General features: G+C 38.7%; 1 protein-coding gene across 3 annotated transcripts in view; it reads left to right on the plus strand.

The window, feature by feature from the left end:
- LOC126471774 (protein similar) overlaps window positions 1-15,795 on the plus strand; it is a 723,501-nt gene extending 707,706 nt beyond the window's left edge. For all 3 annotated transcript variants that reach the window (XM_050099889.1, XM_050099887.1, XM_050099888.1), the window contains exons 8-14: window positions 475-829; window positions 4,316-4,862; window positions 4,970-5,244; window positions 5,353-5,588; window positions 5,776-5,972; window positions 6,067-6,362; window positions 14,655-15,795. In XM_050099889.1, coding sequence (XP_049955846.1) covers window positions 475-829; window positions 4,316-4,862; window positions 4,970-5,244; window positions 5,353-5,588; window positions 5,776-5,972; window positions 6,067-6,362; window positions 14,655-14,927 — 2,179 coding nt within the window. In that variant the 3' untranslated portion in view covers window positions 14,928-15,795. The remainder of the gene's footprint in view (window positions 1-474; window positions 830-4,315; window positions 4,863-4,969; window positions 5,245-5,352; window positions 5,589-5,775; window positions 5,973-6,066; window positions 6,363-14,654) is intronic.
- Window positions 15,796-20,813: the final 5,018 nt, after the last annotated feature.

The raw sequence follows: 20,813 nt of genomic DNA on the forward strand, positions 1-20,813 counted from the left end.
AGAAGTCGTTATGTAAATGTTCAAGAAATAATTATTTTGGTTAGTTACATCATCAGTTGTGCAAAGCACCATATGTGTATGAGCTAGGCACTTCTTATTTGCAAAGAATCGTCATAGGAGGCACTTTTTTAGGCTTCTGCGTTCTCTCTGATAAATGCCCATTCTTATGTTGTAAGAGCTGTCCATTTACACTTCAAGAGCAAGGAAATTGTTACGAAAAATTATCATCGCAAATGATGACGCTATTCACAGTGAAAACACCCGACGCCTTTGGCGTAAATACGCGTGTTTTCCGTTGCATTCATGACGACACAAATAACGTAACGAATTGTTAACAGGCGACTGAGGGCAAAAAAGGCTGAAAATTCGAGGAAATGTACCAAAAATATTTCAAATTAACATGTTGTGTGTGTGTGTGTGTGTGTATGTGTTTGTGCGCTTACTGAGTACTGATGAGGGCGTCGCGTGTTGCAGTGGCATCGAGCACCGGGATGAGGTGTACGCGAGCTGCCAGTTGTGCGCGGGCCCTCCGGCTGCCGCTGCGCCGGCCGGCGTGGCGGTGCCGCTGAAGAGCGGGCCTTGCGTCGCGCAGACCGTGTCGGGCAAGCTGTTGTCGGCGCGCACGGTGACGGCCAGGGTGTTCTCTGCCGCGCCCGCCGTGCGCCACGCGCCGCAGACGGTGCTGTTGCCGCTCGCCGACCTGCCCCCGGCAGCCGCCGCCGCCGCCGCCTCCCCGGCCACCGCCGCCGCCGCAGCCGCCGTCCACCAGCCGAGGGCCGCCGCCGCCGCAGTCCGGGCTAGCGCGCCCGCCGTGCTCGAGGCCCCGCAGGTACACGCCAGCCACCAACCCCCACTCCCCTACCAATCAGTCAGCAGTGTCAGTTGAACTTGACACAACAGAGTGGGAATATCTGTGGAGTGAACATTCAGACGCAGAATTTTTGTCGCCAGCTTATATCGTGTCCAACAGTCGATTGACTGTGGTTTGCCCGTAAGCGTTCTGCTGATTTTGAATGTCATTGCATCACCGGTACAGATGGATCCCATTCAAAAGTACTGTGACTTTAGTATTCGTGTCTCATAAGTAGATATTTTTATGTTCCGTGAACGATTTGTATGATTAATTGTAACGATGTGGAATGAGTCATTCTACATTTGTACATAAATATGGCTACATGCTGACCATTCACAGGTTTTCTTTGTAATACTACGTTGATGCATAAGTGTAATAAACGCAGTAGATACACGTAAGAGACGTTAGAGGGAGACATTAGTCGTCAATAATATATTCGATTCAGTGACTGTAGAAATCACGTGGTTTTGAGGCGAAGAACTCGTCGAGTCTTTTTTCAGAGCGCATTTTCATCCGGAAAGGAATTTCCTGGAAGGTTGTTCGATAGAGTGTGCAAGAGGTGAAAATCTTATGGTCCGAGATCAGGTGAATAAGATGTGTGCTGAATGGCTTCCCAACCCGACTCCTGTAAAATGTTTTTGTGAGTCTGCACCGGAGGCAACAAGATACGTGGGCCCTGCGACAAACTGGTGACATCGCACTAGTCGACTGTCCGTCACACTCGGCGAATGCTGGGCTCTGTGTAGAGCCCACGGGAAATCGATATGCAATTGAAAACGTAACCTATTAAAGGTCTTAATTTTGTTGTGTGCTGTCGAGAACTTGCAGGCATTTACTCACACAGTCAACGATAATCGAACTCGTCTGAAATAGTTACTCCCCACTAGAGATGGCTGCTGGCACTCATAAGACCTGCAGTGTCACATGCTGTGACGTATGTGCCACAGCCTATCTTTCTCATAGGCCTCTGTGTACAGCGTGAAATGAAATGTCGTGTGGCTAGGGCCTCCCGTCAGGTAGATCGGTCACGTGGTGCAAGTCTTTTTAGTTGACGCCACTTCGGCGACTTGCGTGTCGGAGGTCTACAGTATGTAGAATAACATCACTTCATGTAGTCTTCCCGGTCAGTGTTGTTGGATTGTGTATCTGAGACATCTCGGTTGTTGACAATAAATGTCAGCAATGATAGTTACACCTCAGGGTAGGAATTTGTAGCACACCACACCGTTGCTGTTCCACGAGGTGCACCAGTAACAATTCAGGATAGGAATGGTCGGCGTTGTTCATAAGTCAGTTAATGAGGAGCAAGCAGAGATGCACATATGGCCACCTGCTGATTTTTGTGATTTTGGCTTAGAGCACGCAGTATCCATAGAGCCAGTTTATGAAGCTTCCTTATTGCATGCAAATGTCGCACGATGCTGAAATGACCACAGTTTACCACATTTCCGAACTCTTGAGTACAATGATGTGAATATTGTAGATTAATGCATTTAAATGAGGTTTATCAAACCCTGAAGACCTTCTTGAATGTGGAATCACTAATGTCAAAATGATCCTCCATAAAATGAGAAAATCATTTTCTTGCCCTGCTCTGTTCAGCAGCATTATCCCAATACACGGCACAAATGTTTCTAGCTGCATCCGCTGCTGTCACCCCTATATTGAGCCCAAACAGAGGAATATGTCGGAAATGTTCTGATTCCTCCACTTGGTTCTCCATTTTCCAGCATCCACAGCTCCACTCACTATCTCTAAGTGATAATATGTAAACTCAGATAGCATCCCTTAAGACTTACGTGCACAGTAACAATCATTGCTCAACTGTACTCATCACATTATACTCTCTGTAGTGAGTGCATATATGCATGTCCTTAAAACAAACCGCCAAAATTCCAATTTTGTTTTCTCCACTTGAATATGATTCCCCTAGGAATATAGCAAGTTATTCGCTTAAATGCAAAATCCAAGACCACATGGATAACTTAAAAGTATGGATAGTCCAAAATACAAAGGTTTTTACTGGAAATTGCTATTTGCTTTATTTGCAAAACATGTTTCATGTCACATTTGAAAACCCACTGGATTAAGTAAAGTTCCTCTCTGGAAACTAACTAGTGATTTATGAAATTATGCTGAAAATGCACTGTATTTCACATAATTTGGATTCAGTCCAGTTACGGGAAACAGCCATTCATTTTTTTCTGTTTTTGGTTTTGATTCATATTTCTCCTGCTGAGCATTTTCATTTTCCAGAGGGTCAAAACATCAATATTAGTCAAACAAATTCTATCCTGAATACTCTATTAACGAATCAGTGCATTTCAGTGACTCAGTGAAATGAAATGTCGTATGGCTAGCGCCTCCTGTCAGGTAACCGTTTACCTGGTGCAAGTCTCTTGAGTTGACGCCACTTCGGTGACTTGCATGTCGATGAGGATGAGATGATGACGATGATTAGGACAACACAACACCCAGTCCTTGAGCAGAGAAAAATCTCCGACCCAGCTGGGAATCGAACCCGGCCCCCTCGGCATGACATTTCGTCATGCTGACCGCTCAGAACCGGGGCGGACTCACTGTACATGATAAAACATGAGTAATATGCAAATACTATATTGTAAATGAAAACTTTAATCCAATTATAATAGAAGACTTCAGGCTTCATTTTTTTTCAAAAAAAAGCCAAGCCATATAAGGATAATCCTCAAATCGAGATTATTGGGAACTTGCTGTATTTTCAAGCCCACTGTAAATATCCACTTCAAGGATTTTGAAGAAGAAATTGGACTAAGTACTGTTCACACTTTCATTAAATTAAATTTCTGTCAATTACAATAAAAGACTTTGATAGCAAGTCATTTTTGCAGTTCAAGGGGGCATTGTCTGACTAACACTGTGAGGTAATAACAGCCACTACTTAGAGCTGAAAAGATGAAGTTAGTTCCTGCTGTGACTGGGCCTACAGTTTTCTTTGTCAAGTAATAAGCGCTCACTTTATGAAATACACAAATGCATGTAACCAGTCAGTTCATATCTGTTCTGACTGTATTCTTTAGACATTGTCTTTCAATCCACTGTTAATTGACAATGGTTCCTTTAAAACCTGTGGATGTTGTCATGGCATGTTGGCAATGATGCTGCTTCACGAAGAAGGGCAGAGCTGGTTCTCAGTGATTTGTTATTCTGATGAAAGAATGTTTAAACAGTAATTAATAATCTGAATCAACAAATATTTAAAGAAAGACTCTACTTACCAAGCAAAAATTAATTATGACAAAAACAAGTTTTAAATTATTAATCTAGGAATATATTGCAACCCACTAGAAAGCATTCACATGGAGGATTTTGAAGATGAAATAGTACTAATTGCTGTGAACATTTTCATTTAATTTCATTTCTTTCATGAGATAACCTAAGTAAATGTTGTAGTTTCAGAACAATTTGTTTGTTTATTTTCAGATTGTGGCCAACAAATCAGCACTGGTTGTGGGTAGCAAGTTAACAGCCCCACCGCCAAGTGAGCCTTTGCGAGTTGCACCTGATAGAGTACGTTCAAAGGAACAGCCCCAGACAGTAACTGCTAAAGTTTTCACAAACGTGACAAGGGAGGCACCACAGGTTGTCACCAGCAAGATATTTAGCAACATAATTCGAGAGACACCGCAAGTTGTGACAAGCAAGATCTTTTCAAATATCAGAGATACACCGTCACAGACAGTGACACAGAAAGCATTTGTCAGCACTCCTCAAGTGAAAGAAGCTCCATCAATAATAATAACTAATGCTCCGGCAACACCTGTGAAAAATGTTCCTCAGGCTGTGACCAGCAAGATCTTTGCTTCAGCTCCCAAAGACATCATCCATCAGCAGTCTCCGCCTAAGCTATCTGCACCTGCAACTGATTTGCCTAGACCGCAAGCTACAACATCCAAGATATTTGCTCCAAGAACTGAAGATATGAACAAAGGATATCTTATGTTTTCAGACGAGGAGCCGGGGTTGACTAGTAAGAACAATATTTATATTTCTCACATATTTGTTTTTAATAGATGTAAGACACTGGGGACTCTCACAAGAGAGTTTGTCTTGAAACCAATTTAATGTTTGTTGCAGTTCTTAAAGATGAGCCTGAAGACCTTACTCACTTGGCCCCAACAGCTGGAGATGTCTGTGTTCCACTTGAAACAAATGCTTTTATCACAGACATGTTTGATGATATTATGCTATCTGATAACTATTGTCCACTCTTGAATGATGATTTGAACTCTCTAAGTGACTCTCAGTCAAGCAATGGCTCCAAGACAAGTGGAGACCCATTCTTCTCATACAGAGAAGAGTTGTCTCCTTCAGCATCTCCAAGTGACCTCAGTAGTTCATCATTTACAAAGGTAAACATATTCCTGGTGCAACTGTACATATTTCAAATTATATTTCAAAGTTTAAGATACTTCGGCTTCCGTGAAGTATGATGATAATAATTTGCATTGACATTACAGAGTCCAGGTGGTTGCAGTATGCCATCCCTGTGCAGCCCAAGTCTATCCGGCGATGACGATCATATGACACAGCTGATGTCTGTAGGCATGGGATCACCTTGCACTGATGCTGATGAGGATCTTACAATGCGTGCCCCTTACATACCAATGGGTGTGGGAGATGATCTCCCATTGCTCATATCAGCTGACTTAATGTGGGGCCCACTGCAGGATAAGCCGCCATCTGAAGACAATTGGTGAGAGGAAGTCATTTTTTATTCCCTCCCCTGCACCACTCTCCTCCTCAGACATCCCTCCATCTTAAAGGAATTTTGTAATTTAAAATGTTGTTTTACTTTATGTATAGCATATAAATTGTTAAGTTTGTTGATTCCCTTATTGTGGCATGTGAGTACAACAGAAATGATGAGCTTTATTTTTCAGGTCATTGCTATCACCTGTCAGTAAGCCAGACCTGAGCTCAAACCTAGCACAACTGTTATGCTCAGATAGTACATCATCTCCTGTGATTTCATCATCACCACCACCATCAGCAAGAACCACTATAGGTCGCTGCAATGATCATGGTGGAGGGTTGGTTGACACAAATAATATGCTGTCCAGTGCAACATGTAAGAAAGGTAAGCAGTGGTATTCTATTGTCACCAGTCATATGTAGAGTCCTTTCGATTTCTTTTTAAAGTAATTACATTGTTTTGTATGCTATCCCAACAGGGTGTATGAGTGACAGTGACTGGCCTAAAAGTCCACGACGCCAGAGGCAGAATGGGCCACCAGACCCTTTAAAAGAAACAAATGGAGTAACCACCAGCAGAAGAGCCCCTGACAGGCCTCCGTGCAAGAGGGTAGCACCATCAGGCTCGGCTCGCTCAGATGCAGGTGGTGGGGCAGGGGGCAAAAGACCTCGACAGGCACCTGGAGCCTGGATACCTGATGGAGGGGGGACAAGTTCCAAACCGCCACCACCTGGTGAAAGTGTGCTGATGAATCTTCTGGTCAGCGGGTGTGATGTGAGTGCTGGCTATATTTGCTTAGGGCCTACTAGGGCAGGACTGGTATCCAAGCAGACAAAGCCCTCTTAGGCAAGTAGAGCTTTCCTTTGGGTTTCACTTCCACTGTGTGGTTGTTAATTTTTACGAACAGTCACACAGTAATCAACTACACTGCCTATTATACATGATACTGCCACTCATTGTCTCTTCACCACAGGAGAACTGAAGTGGCACTTTTCTTATTTGTGTAAATAGACTCTTCCAGTGAGATCTAAATGAGGACAATTGCCATACTTGCACAGTGGAGAGAACATTCTTACAGTGGTATGTATATATGAGGATTATAATTGTCAGTTGTGAAACGTAAACATTTGTTGGCTAGATGCCATATAGCAGAAATGGAATGTATATACGTATCTGTTCTGTTTACCTTCATCACACTTCAGAGACTCACATATCTTTGTGTTGCTACCAACCCATGGTAGATCAGTATGGAAAGGAAAGTCATAATTTTGATGGGAAAGTTTAGTCGACAATATTAGCTTTGGTGTGCTAGTCTTGCACACAGAATTACAAATAAAAGGAAAATAATCTGAATGTAAAATTTGCGAGGCAGTGACAGATGTGTAAAACATGCTTGATCTAGTTGCGTTACAGCTGGTTGTTGCTGCTTCATTTTTGACGTAATGAGACATTCCCTATGTAGTATATTGTTTCATGAACATCTGAATTACTGCTAATAGACTCATAGATACAAAAGAAACATACATTAACAATATATCATGCTTCATCAGATGGAAACCATTATTTTTGTATCTGTGTCAAAAGAAATTCTGTAAACGTATCAGAAATGGCTACTGCATTGCAGTCAGTCCTCTCTTAAACAATGACATCACACTTAATAAGTGTACATTGCAACAAGACAGCTAAATAGACAAAATAGGACACTGTACTTTGTGCAGCCTTTAACAATGTACAGTAAGTATTGTTCCTTTCTCTTAGAAATGTTTTAAAATTTTCATCTTCATTTATAGAGAAGATGTGTCCTAGGTACAGTATGCAGTACAAGTGTCAGCCAGCAGACCTGTCGTATTTTATTGATTTCTAAGTGTAAGAATGATTATGTGATACAATAAAGAAATTTGTAGTAATTGTAAGCTTTACATTAGCCCTTCTTTCACTCATCCCTATTTCCTTCTGTATTTTAAAGTTGGTATTAGGTGTTTTTTTTTTTTTCGCACTTGAATCAATAATTGTTATAAATGAACTTTAAGTGGGGGAGAGAGAGATGGGGGGGGGGGGGGGGGCGGCATCAATGTGAATTCATTTAGGTATGGTAAGGTTGTCACTTTCAAGTAACAACATACCAATTTGCAACAGGAACATATCTTTGTAATATGTTATGTTAAGTACACTGGCAACGCTGTATTTTCTGACATTTGTTTTCAAATAGAAAATGTGTAATATGCAGAACAAATGCAAAGCAGGAAGAGGCTAGAAAGTCACATGGCAGAGGGGGGGATAGTGTGACATTCTTACATTAGTTACTTACTTTCGAAAGTTTTCTTTTTGAAACACTCATATCATAATTAAAACCTCTGAGAAGCATTCAACAAGGTGACTTTTTCCTTTCATTTAATGGATTTGCTATCCATTTGTGCCACCATCACCCATTCCTTTCTTTGAGAGACTTCTTTTGCGTATGTTGTCCTCCCATTTGAAGGAAAATTATCCTGCAGGATGAGGTACATGTTTTTATCTATCATTCTATCATCACATAAAATTACCCATTTCCAAAAACTTCACAATGTCTGGAATTTAGCCCTCCTGATTTTTGATGTGATGTTCTTCTTCTTCTTCTTTTCACTAGTTATAAAACGAAACCCGTCGATATGAGGGCTATATTTTTTTTTTCCAATTTCTGATTGGATGCGAAATAGAAACCACAGTGGAAATCAAAAATGTTTTGTTTGCAAAATTTACCTACTCCTTCCAGCGGCTCTCTATGTAGTTGCCCCTCCAACTTGGACATCTGTTGTAGCATGGCACCAACAGTCCAATATTGTTGTCATAGTAGGCAGCCACTTGTGACTTCCTCCAGTTCCCTACACTGGTCTGCAGCGCATTGTCTGTGCCAAAATACAGTCCTCATAGCTTACATGAGTGAAGAGATGAAAATCAGAGGAAGCCAAGTAAGGGATGTATGAAGAGGATCAGATATTTCTCACTGAAAAAGCTACAGGAGTGACTACGTTGCTCCTGCAGTATACAGCCAAGAATTGTCATGAAGTGGGAAAAGCATGACGGTTACATTATGTGGGCTGTATGAAATCAGACAGAATCCCTCAGCAGGACTTCACACTTGGTGGGAGACATTATTTTCTAGGCAGCTTTACATGCTCACTGTGCACTCGGAACTGAAAGTGCGACATGAAATAATAGATGGGCATACGAGAGAGACTGCACAACACATCTGCACAAAGCTTCACGAAATTTTCACATAGCTTCACGAGATTTTCTCTGTGGTTCACATTTTGTGACTGATTAAAGGTTGGGGAAAGGGGGGGGGGGCTATGTGTATACGAAAGCAAATAAAACAATGGAAACTCAAGATTGGAATATCAACAATATTAGGAAAAGAATAGGCTGCTGCTCACCATAAAGATGGCCCATTGAGTTGCAGACAGGCACAATGAAAAGACTGTTACATATTCTTCTTTACTGAAGAAGGCATTGGTCGAAAGTTACAATGTGCAACAGTCTGTTCGTTGTGCCTGTCTGCATGGGTTATCTTTATGGTGAGCAGCAACCTGTCCTTTTCTAATAACAAATAAAATCAGTGGAGGAGAGGGAGGGGGGGGCACAGATCAAATCAGATCAACAGTTATAATTTGTCACAAAGATATATTGCAACAATCATATTGCTACAAAATAAAACAGTTCCTTGCATACACCTTGAGAATTCAATGGTAAAGTTAGATGTCAGTAACTTACGAAGTATATAATCTCATGAGTCAAGGGCACACACATCCAAATTAGCATCCATTCACTGAGGAAAAATTTGCTCTACTGCGCTCCTAAAAACTTGTGACCTGTAAAGAACAACTGAGAAAACTTCCTTCTCCTCTCATGCTTTGTTGTGATTAGATTTTGGTAAGTAATAGATAATAATAAGGTATGCAGCTTCAATTTAAAGGAGACAGTCTTGTCTGAGTTTGACTGAAAGAAAGCTTATATTTACTGTAAATAAAATCAAATAAAGTGAAGACTTAACTGTTACCCAAAACCATGATAACCTGAAATTTGCTAGCAGAATGATTTGTAGATGAAGGATTCTTGGGATACCATTAAAGAGGAAAAGGGAGGGGGGGGGGGGGGGGAGAGGGAGAGGGAGAGAGAGAGAGAGAGAGAGAGAGAGAGAGAGACCTGAATTTGGGATTGTAAGAGTACATTAGGAAGATGAACAAACGAGGTGTTGCAAGGAACCTGCACTGTACTGAGAATGTACACACATATGAAAAGTTATTTGCTTTGAGGGGTGATAGTATTAGTGATTCTCAACAAAAAAAACTTCATATGAACATATGGTTTGTAAGATAAAACACATTTAATGTATATCATTATGTATTTTTTTATACTATTCAGACATTGTCATTATTTACAAGGTACCACAGTAGTGTAGAAGTTGAGAAGAACAGTTTGATAAAGAACACTTGTGGGCTATCAATTCAGGGAACTCCCTCAAATTGGCCTACAAAAACTACCTAAGCTATAGCATATGTGCATTATGCAAGATTTACAGTATTATTGCTCTCTCTTCATGCAAACTATTAGTCCTAGAGAAAAAATAGGACCTTTTTTGTACAAAATTTAATGTAGTTTAATTTTATACTGTGACCCATTTTTGCTGGAAGGTGGGGTTTTCAAGTATTCTAAAAAAACCTATAAATGTGATATTAAATGTGTTTCATCCTAGAAACCATTTGGAATAGGGATATGACCATATGAAGTTTTTTGTTTGGAATCGCTAATACCAGTACCTCTCAAAGCATGTACCTTTCATCTTTACTCATCCTGTATCTCTTGAATTAATGCAGGTATATGATAGAACCAGTTGCATACTGAAGAAACCTTTTCAGTTTTAGTACTGTTCAATGCACTTCTGCACTTTTTCCTCCCAATACATAAACTGCACAGCATGGAAAAGGTATTTTCAGATCTAAAACTGTCAGAAGGATGTGAGGTTGGCATTATGATGTGAGACGCTGGTGATATGATTTAGAATATTCAAATTATATAGTCTCCTGAACAGAACCAGTTTAAGGGCCCAGTGACACAAACTGCCACTTAGGGCTCCCAAGTGCTGGGTGTATCCACACATAATTAGTAGTGAAACCTGATTCGGGTGAAAGTACACAGCAGAGAGAGAGAGAGAGAGAGAGAGAGAGAGAGAGGAGGGGGAGGGGGGGGGTGGGGGGTGGGATTCAAATGATATGTTGTTAGTGTGGAAAAAATGTTCTCAATCTGGTTCTGATCCTGTAAATAGTCAAACATCAAAACTGGGGCAGTTTGCTCAAGATGTTTTGTATTATCCACCACATGAATTACTTTGAAATAATTCTATTTCATTATAACACCAACCCAATGTTTGCAAATTCTCAGTATGAAAGTTGCATTAAGATCTTGATGCTCATTGAGAACTAAACTTTTGAATATAGTCATTTATTTTGATGTTGCACATGCAGGGTTATATCTTAGGTATAATGTAACATACCAAATGCATAAAATAAATTCTGCAACTTACAAGTCAAAAACAGGTGCTCAACAAGTAAAAAAAGTTATACAACTAATTATATGGCTGCCAGCAGTCTCACAAAGCTTTCCAATTGTATTTACTAAAGTTTCAGTAGCAAAATTCTCAAAATGATGAGGGGTGTGTGGGAGGCATTACTACATGATTTCAGATTTTCCTCATTGTCTGGAACATTTGGACATTTCTCATGTTTTCCATGGAATTGTACCTGCTTTTAACATCAGTTTTATCATAGGGAATACCTCTGACCACATTAATACATGAGTGGGAAACTGTGCAAATACATTAAAATTTATCAGTTACTTCCTAAGGAACTCATCGCCATTCATTCATGAGTCACAGGTAATGACTTGGGTGCCTTAACAGTTGCAAGGAAGTTTGAGAGAATTATACAGATAGAGATAGCTAAGATTTAAATCACAACAAGTCAGAATTAATATTGACAATACATGGTGTCACATAGTAACTAAATACATAACAGGAGTTGTAATAACACTTAAGATTAAGGAAAGGCATTCACTCATCTGTAGCTGACTGACGTCTAATGCATTGAAACACACAACAGAAAAGATTATTTACACTGGCAAAGAGCTCTTGCTCTTTCTCTAGCAAAAGCATACACATTCACACATGCAACCACACAGGCACCAAAATACTCCTGGGGCTACGTGTGTGTGTGTGTGTGTGTGTGTGTGTGTGTGTGTGTGTGTGTGCGTGCACACTTTTGTTAGAGGAAGAGCAAGCACTTGAAAGCTAGTGCACATAATCTTTTCTGTTGCCTGTTTCTATGCACCACACATTAGTCAGCTAAACGTGAGTGAGTGTCTTATCGTAATTTTACATGTTATTTTATCCAGGAATTTATATAGAAGTTCTAATAAATTGGTAATATAAATATAAAAATAGTTACATATTTTGTCACAGTCCTGTATACTTAAGTAGCAGTATGGTAAATTATTGTTATTTTTTGGATAGGTACATCATGCCTTCTTTCTGGGCTGTAGTGGTATATTTCAACTTTTGTGCCATTGTTATGAGCTACGGTTTACTGTGCAAACTGAACACGCATGTTTAAAAGTTGGGAACACAAAACACTAAGTTAGGGTCAACATTCCAGGGAAGAGCATAAACCTGTTTGTCGGGCTCCATAGACCATGTTATTTTGCTTAATAATACAGACAAAAGCTGACTGATTGGCAACTATTGAGTTCATACATATATGTGCCATCTTAGTTGGCCTACTAATAAAAAGGAACAGTTTGTAGTACCCTTAATTTAGTAATTTAAATTTTCATATATATAATTAAACCGCTTCATGAGTGTAAAATTATAAAATGAAGCTATGACTGTAGAATAGAATAATGTATGTAATAATGTCTGGAAACATAAAATCAGTAAGGTGTTGACCCACCTATTAAAGATGAAGACATATTGTCTGACGAGTCATGGCCAGAACAAAAGTAAAAATTGGACACATTAAACATTTGACATGAGAGATGCTTGGTGAATTTTTTGACTACACTTCTTCGATAAAGACATTAAAATACAATGCAAAAGGGACAGAAGAATGCAGATTCCAAAAACCAGTTTGTGAAATGCGTCCCTATTCCTGAGAAATATGCCAGATTTTTTTGTAATTATTTATTAAGAAGCAGTTTCTCCCTATTATGGTTCCCCACCAACATAATGAAACTTTGAAAAAACAGTTTATATATCAGCATCACTCTATTAAGTTAATATAAAGAGTAAATAAAATCTTGTTTTAAACTATGCTTCTTAGTGAATTTAACCTATTTGTTGCTTGTGAACTATTTTTCCACTCATTTTTTGTTCGATCAACTTGATTAATATTTGACTCAATTCCCCACACAAACCCAAAGGAAAGCTGCAAAAAGATGAAACATACTGTAACTTATATTTGAAATGTTGTACAATAAAATTATTAAGCATTGTTATTGTATGTGAACAGTGGTATACGAAGAATTTGTTGTTGCTATAAGTTAAAAAAAAACTTGACAAACACATTGCATGCAATTGCTAATGTAACCTCAGAAGAAAGAAAGAAAGAAAAAGATAAGTCAATATGGTGGTACTAAGTTATTCAGAAGTCTATTACACATAGGACAAAAGAATTTGACTGGAGTGGAAAGAAAAAGATAAGTCAATATGGTGGTACTAAGTTATTCAGAAGTCTATTACACATAAGACAAAAGAATTTGACTGGAGTGGAAAGCAAACAGTGATGAATAAAATCTATACTGTTGGCAATTTATTGTCATGTTTGTGTTTCTCTTTGTAACATAATGTAATTAGTATTTCATTCTTGAGCTCGTCATTTTGATGATGATGTAACTGCATTGGTGTAATTAGACACTTTTCACTTTATTCTAACTAGCAGTGACGAAGTAATAGTTCTGAAAGAATCAGTATCAAAAGTAAATTTTTATCTTACTGAAACTCCTTTGACTCTTATTGGCATACATCAGCCTTTTTAACCAAATGTTAGCATTCTGAGTAATATTTTCTTAGCTCATTTAAGTTTTTGACACAAGGTGTTCAGAACGCAGAAGGCAGAGAAGATTAAAACAATGCCTGACAGCAATTTCTGATGCTAGGGATGATTTACAGAGAAGGTAGTTAGCATGATAATTACAGCAGTGGCATTCACCAGAACTGCTTAAATGCGCAACTGTTGCCCTATATGCCCACAGTAAATTGTCGGACAGTTGAGTGTCACGTCCTTTCAAAGATTCGTGGCAAGCCTGCAATTGTACTAGCAGTGACAGCAATTTTAGTGATGAGGCCTTCTGTTTCTACAATGATTTTATACACCAGCTGTTTCATGTGCTCCTAGAGGAAGAAATCCAAACACTTGTGGCCAGGAGGGCTAGGTTTCCAGGCCACAGGGCCACCTAGCCCAGTCCATCAATTCCATAAGATAGTTCAGATGCTGCAATCTTGAAATGGTCTGGCACCCCATCATGTTGGAAGAACATTCTTTGTCTCCTCCAGCTGTTCTGGCAGTACAAGTTGCACGAAGATGTGATATCTCCATCCATTGAGGTGAAATGGAAGAAAGTATGATCCACTCAACCTGTCACCTAGAATGCCAGCACACGCATTAACACTGAATCACTATTGATGAGCAGTACGCCGAGTACCTTGTAGATTCATTTGTGCCCATACATGTGAATTCTGGATATTTCAGTGTCAGTACACATTACCAGTCAGCGATATCGACACAACAGCTTTTGTCAGTACCACTAACAAAATGTTCCCTTACAGTCCAAGTTGATTTCAGAGACCATATGTTCCTTGTTGAAATATATTTGTTTTGATGTTCTCTACCTCCTGTATTAATTTCAATAACTGTTTTGGAACACCCTGTATACATTATTGCTAATGAGTGAATAATTATGAAGTTGGTACACATTTTGATACAGTTTAAGCTAGCAACTGGAACAAACTCTAATGTGTGTGAATTTCTGTTTTTCCAGGAGTTAATGACTAAGAAAACAGGCCAGAAGAAATTTGAAATTCAAAACCCTGGGCCAGCTTTCAGTGGCACTAAAGTGGCAGAGGAGCGAAAAGCAAGCATCCGCAAAAATTCCTTCTCACTTTTGGAGCCAGAGAGTTCAACTATACCATCTTTAGCAGATTTGAGTCAACAAGACTATGATGTTAATGCTCCAGTTAGTTCAAGTGGTGGTTTGTTACAAGGACAAGAGTTACTTTCAGCTCTCGAAGTTTCCAGTGCTTTAATGGGGTAGCATGCTGACTATCTTTTTCAGTCAACTGTTACATATTAAGCACATTCCACAATTTATCAGTTCTTGATAGTGGTGAACTGTTGAAGTACAAAATCCAAACTTGTTCTTCAAATCTTAAACACCAAATGCCAACTTCATGTTCTGAGAGGTTTTTAAAACTTATTCTGAACTTCCTGAATGTATTTATTATTAAAAAAAAACCTATTGTGTTCATATCATCATAGATTAATATGGATGTATTTTGTGTAGACATGACAAGCTTTTATTGAAAAAGAAATATAAATGTATTTGCTTTAAATCATGAAATATACAGCACTTTTAAAAACTGTTGAAATTGTGGGTGTACAAATAAGTGACAAGTGAGCTGTTTTTTTTTATTTTCCATTGAACCCATAGTGTTTGTGGGAGATTGCTGGTGAAGGAAGGTATATTATGGGCTATGATAAGGACAATAGACCAACTTTACTGCCATTACCTTGACAACAAAATTGTAAGATGTGACCCTGAATTTTTTATAAGATTTATCATAGTGGTGCATTTTTCCCCACTGATGTTTATATCTGGGTCCAAGAGCACTATATTGTGAAATGAACAAGGAAATATGCTCGTATGTTATTTTAGATTACAGGGTGATACCTACAGACATTTTAAAGACAATTTTATAAGCAGTTGCGTTGTGGAAGATTTAGATCTGCCACCAGAAGATTGAGAAGTGCTTGATTTATAAAATTTGAATGTTATAATTTTTCTGAACTTTGGAGAACTCCAGAAACTCTTTTTTCAGATGGGAATATATTATTTCATGTAATATACTTTCAGTGTATGCACATTTAAGCTGTGTATGGGAAATAAACAAGATGAATTATGATTTTAATGTTGAAATATTATATAATTTTCATACGTTTTTATGATATATTTTATTTTGGAATTGTTTTAGTAAATAAGCCATTTTTATTCTTGTGTTCATATGAATAATCATTATATGACTAATAAAGTATCTCCAGTTTTTTAAGTAACAGTTTTCACCCATTTCGTTATTTTCATTGATTTGTATCACATATGCAGTTATGACTAAGAATAGGCATTCAGCTTAGGTGTACGCATTAAGCTGCGTCATCTCTGATGGTTACACATAATGAAAGTGAATGAGTAGCACTGTATAAAATAGAAGTAGTATCTGTATGGAATGTAGAGAACAGAGATAAGAGAAGGTAATGTAGTAAAAGCAAAATCATCAGTTTCTTCAGTTTTGTCCCTTGCTTCTTGTCAGCATTCTTAGGTATTAGTTTGATTTTCTTTCTTCTAGCAATTACATGTTATTTATAAACATCTCATTCACTAACTTCGTGCTGACAATGATAAAGGAATAAATCTGCCATGTGTCTTGGATTATTGGAAATATTATTTCAGCATTTTCTTGGTTGCACAAAAAAAACCACATGAAGCTTTTATCAGAATGTGTCTTTCACTCTGCAATTGAATTTCCACTACTGCGAAATTTCCTGGCTGATTTAAAGCGAAATGCCAGTCTAGGACGTGACTGAGCACACCAAGTGCGACCCACTATCAGCCCCACAGCTCATATTTGCAAGTTTATCTCTCACGCATGCCACAATCCACAAAGGTTCTTCTGCATATCATGCTGGGCATGTCCACATGGGAGAAAGGAAGAAAAGAGACAGACTTATAATTACCTTTCATCTTTCAGAAAATTTCATTACAATATAAATGCTACTGCAGAGTGTAATATTCATTCTGAGAACAACCCTTAGGTAGTGGTTAAGCCATTGCCTGTCTAAACAGTGTGCTGGATCAGCAAATGTATGTGGGAGAGTCTCTGTGAACTTTGGAAGGCAGTAGGTGTGTACTGCAAGGTTGAAACTGTGTAGTTAGTAAGTGTTGCCCACCAAAGGAAAGGCTCTGAGTTTGCTACGTCTCAGTGTGAAACTCAACTTATAAACATGTGTTCACTTTCTGTGTTGTGCACGTGTCTGCATTAGTTCTTAGAGTGCTCTTTCTGATCTGCTAGACAGGAGGGCTCTGACACTATAAAGCCTACAACTGAGACCGGCAGGATGTAGATAAATGAGCTCTTCTCAGGGCTTGGAAACTTAGTAATTCTAATTATTTTTGTCTTTGAGAAATAGTGGTATGCATAGGGCAATGAATCAAGTGAGAAACATAAGTATTCTCACACTTCACAATGAATGTCTTTAATTTTTGTTGTGCGCTGTCAAGTTTGGTGAGGTATTGTTTCAGAGAAACTAGATACCTTCGCCACTTGCCTTGATGTTCAGCTAAGAGTTGCAGCTGTAGTTAGTCAAGAAGTAAGACAGAGTGCTACATTATGATGGTTGCATCTTTTGTCAGGTATAGTACTGCCTAATTTGTATCCTTATTCAAAAATACATTGCCTTCATCTCAGATGATGACCAATTTGTCTGTTGGAAGGTGTTTCATTATCTCAACCATTACTTCGTTTATGGGTCATAAGTGTGTACTCTTTTTTTCATTTACCATTATTACACAGCCCAAACCATTATTGGTAATTCTGATGAAAATAGCTTAAAATCAGTGTTAGAGTGAACACTGATTCCTAATCCCGGTCAGCACTGAAACATTTGTGAAACCTTTTGTTTGAAAGTCTTCTTGTGTCTAAAGGCTCCTAAGGATCCCTCAGAACATATGTATTTTCAGGGATGTTTTTTATTCTTTAAACTTGCATTACTATTTGAAACTGTCCTTTTATTTGTGTTTTTAAGATGTACGAGGTATGTTCAAAAAATTCCAGAACTTTGTCCACAAAAGTTTCCTACACCTACTTTTTACTTGTTGTGCATGGTCTCCGTCGAAATACTCTCTTCCAAAATCAGTCTTGGTATGCCTTTTGCTCAATCACATGAAGCGCCATATGCAAATTTTCTTTTATCTCATTGGTTGTTGCAAATCTTTATCCTTTCAATGGGGTTTTAAACTTTAGGAATAAGAAAAATGTGCAAGGACCATGTCTGGAGAGTACAGATTATGAGGCAGCGTAGTGATTTTGTTTTTTGTGCAAAAGTCACTTGCCAGCAGGGATGAATGTGCGGGTGCGTTGTCATGATGGAAGAGCCGTGAAATGTCTCACCACATTTGAAGCTGTTTCCGTCTCACATTTTCTCACAGGCATTGCAACATGTCCTGATAGTACCACTGATCAACAGTTTATCCCTGTGGCAAAAATTCATGATGAACTAATCCTTCAAAGTCAAAGAAAACTCGATGGCGAATGGCATCCTGAACAAGGGTCATCTTTAATTACTGTCCAGCCATTTTTAAACAATGTGAACCATTCATAACACTGAGTACAGCTTAAGCACTCGTCACCTTAGGCTTCCTGTATCATTTGGCGTGTCTCGGTAAAAGTTTTCATGCGTTTCATGCAGAATGTAATGCAGACATGTTGCTCCTCTAACTCTGCCATCTCGAAATTCGACACAGCGTTCTACTCAATACAGCACTGAACAATAACTAAAAGATATCAACAATGAAACTTCCAGCAGTTATGCATTAAACAAAGGCATTTGCAGGGACGCCAACCACATTTTGCTCCAGCACACCAATGGCATGAAGTTATGAATGCTCTGGAATTTTTTTAAACAGACCTCATGTATGTTATCCTTGATGTTGGCTGGTTCATAAAGAATAATGCAAGATGTTGACTACAGAGTAGAAAATTTTACTTGCTACCCATGTAGTAGACATGTTATAATAAATTTGTGGGAATGAGGACTTCTTTAGGGAAATATACATAATATTTTACCCGTAAAACAAAGTTAATATAGACCATAGGCTGTCCATCCAGCATAGTGTAGAGAGGCAAGTGTGTGTGTGAGTGGAGGTGGGGGAAGCGACAATGGATTTATTCCAGAAGCTAGCAAGTTTTTTTCCTCTTTTGTGTGTGCTTGTCAGTGACCTGATGCTTCTGCTATCTAGAGATTGGTTTCCTTTACTCCTAAACTACCTATAAAAATATGTCTTTGTTTTAACGCTAACCTCACTTTTGAAATGGATGAATATTTCTGAACCTCTTGGGCTTTGCATTGGATGACGTTGCTGGAATTTGTATTACTTTTAAGAAAACACCTCCTTGTCATCTTCTGGTGATTGTTTATTGTTTCGAGAGTACTGTGTGTAAGACATTTCACCGCAATATTCTTTCTTCTAGGAGCACTAGTTCCATAAAGTATGCAGTAGAACTTCTACGAAGTTTGCAAGATAGGGGAGAGATACTGGTGGAAGTAAATCTTTGAGTCATGCCTGACTAGCTAAGTCGGTTAGAGCATTGCATGTGATCTGGCATAAAGTATCTTGTGTAATGGTGATGGGAAACCCAAAGAAGGCCCTACTGATGCTGTATGCAAAATCTGAGGGCCTCAGCAATTTTACTGTTGGGAAAGTTTACATTTCTGTCCTACCTGTTACTAAAAATTTCAACAAGAGAGACAGAATGATTTAGTTTGAAGTCATTACACAAAGCCTTAAGCAACACAAAATAAATATTACAGTTATTGAAAATATACTGGATGATAATTATGCATTTTGGATTAATAAATATAAGTAAGCTGATGCAACAATTTACACACCGATTCCTTAGTCAGGAAGAGTGAGTTTCAATATTCATCTGATCATCCTGGTATGAATTTTCAATTGTTTCTGTTAATTATTTCAGGTTGGCAACATTCAGTGTCATGTCTTCCTTAACTGAAGCAGCAATGTTCCATGATATGCCTTTAAACTTACAACTTACTTTTTTTTTGCTTTTGGGAAGTTAACAGTGCTATTTGTGGAAAATAGGGGGATTTTTTTAAAGAAATTACTTCCCCGTAATTGATAAATGCTACTCATTTTCATAAGCGCATGAATATGGATGAAAATTTTTGCTCTGTGGACTAGAGATGGTTCTCAAGAAGAAACAATTTTAGACTGATTTTAAAATCAACTTCAGTTTATTACAGGCTTTTTGCATCATTAAGCCGAAAGATTTTTCTAACTGTGAATTAAATTTTTCTGTATCACAGAGAGCCTTAATGAAGAATAAATAAAAATGATACTGGCAATTAAAAATAGCAAAAAAATCCCAGGCAATCTGTGAGGAATCCATTCCCCCACCCTTCAAACAATCAGTGACAAATTGTTTGCTGCTGCCCTAACAACACAGTCCACGTGTGTACTGCTGGTTCATAGCTTCCAACGAGCACAATACAGGGTGTATCAAAAAGAACCGTCTGATTTTTAAAAAATCCTAACTATTATCTTATTAGAAGTACGTGCGTGAACAATGTACTGTTGAAAAGAGCAAACTCTTCGAGTTTTACATGGTTCCCACTAGGTAGCAGCAGTTTGTGCTCCCTTCAGTTCTAGTAAAAATGGTGTCCGGACACCAGAAAGCATTTCGTGTTCTACATTTTGCACAGTGCAGGTCAGTAATAACTGTTCAGCATGATTTTTGTACCAGGTATTGTGTGGATCCTCCAACAGCATAGAGAATTAGATGATGGCATGAAAAATTCCAAGAAATGGGTTGTTGGTGTAAAGGCAAATTGCCAGGCCGTCCCCAATTGTCTGACACAGACGTCAAATGCATCTGCCATAGTTTCACAAGAATTTCACAGAAACCTGTTCACCATGCAGTTTGACAGCTCAACGTGCCCCCGATGTCCATCTGACTCATGCTGTCGATGTTTACACATGAAGCCATGCAAAATTCAGCTACTGCAAGCTCTTCATAAAGGTGAAAAACAACAACATTTGGTGTTCCGAATGATGAATGTTTCCTTCCACACTTAGTGTTTAATGAAGAGGCAATATTCCATTTAAATGGAAAGGTGAACCATCATAAAGTGA

This window comes from Schistocerca serialis, chromosome 1 (assembly GCF_023864345.2).
Source record: "Schistocerca serialis cubense isolate TAMUIC-IGC-003099 chromosome 1, iqSchSeri2.2, whole genome shotgun sequence".
Classification (NCBI taxonomy): Eukaryota; Metazoa; Arthropoda; class Insecta; order Orthoptera; family Acrididae; genus Schistocerca; species Schistocerca serialis.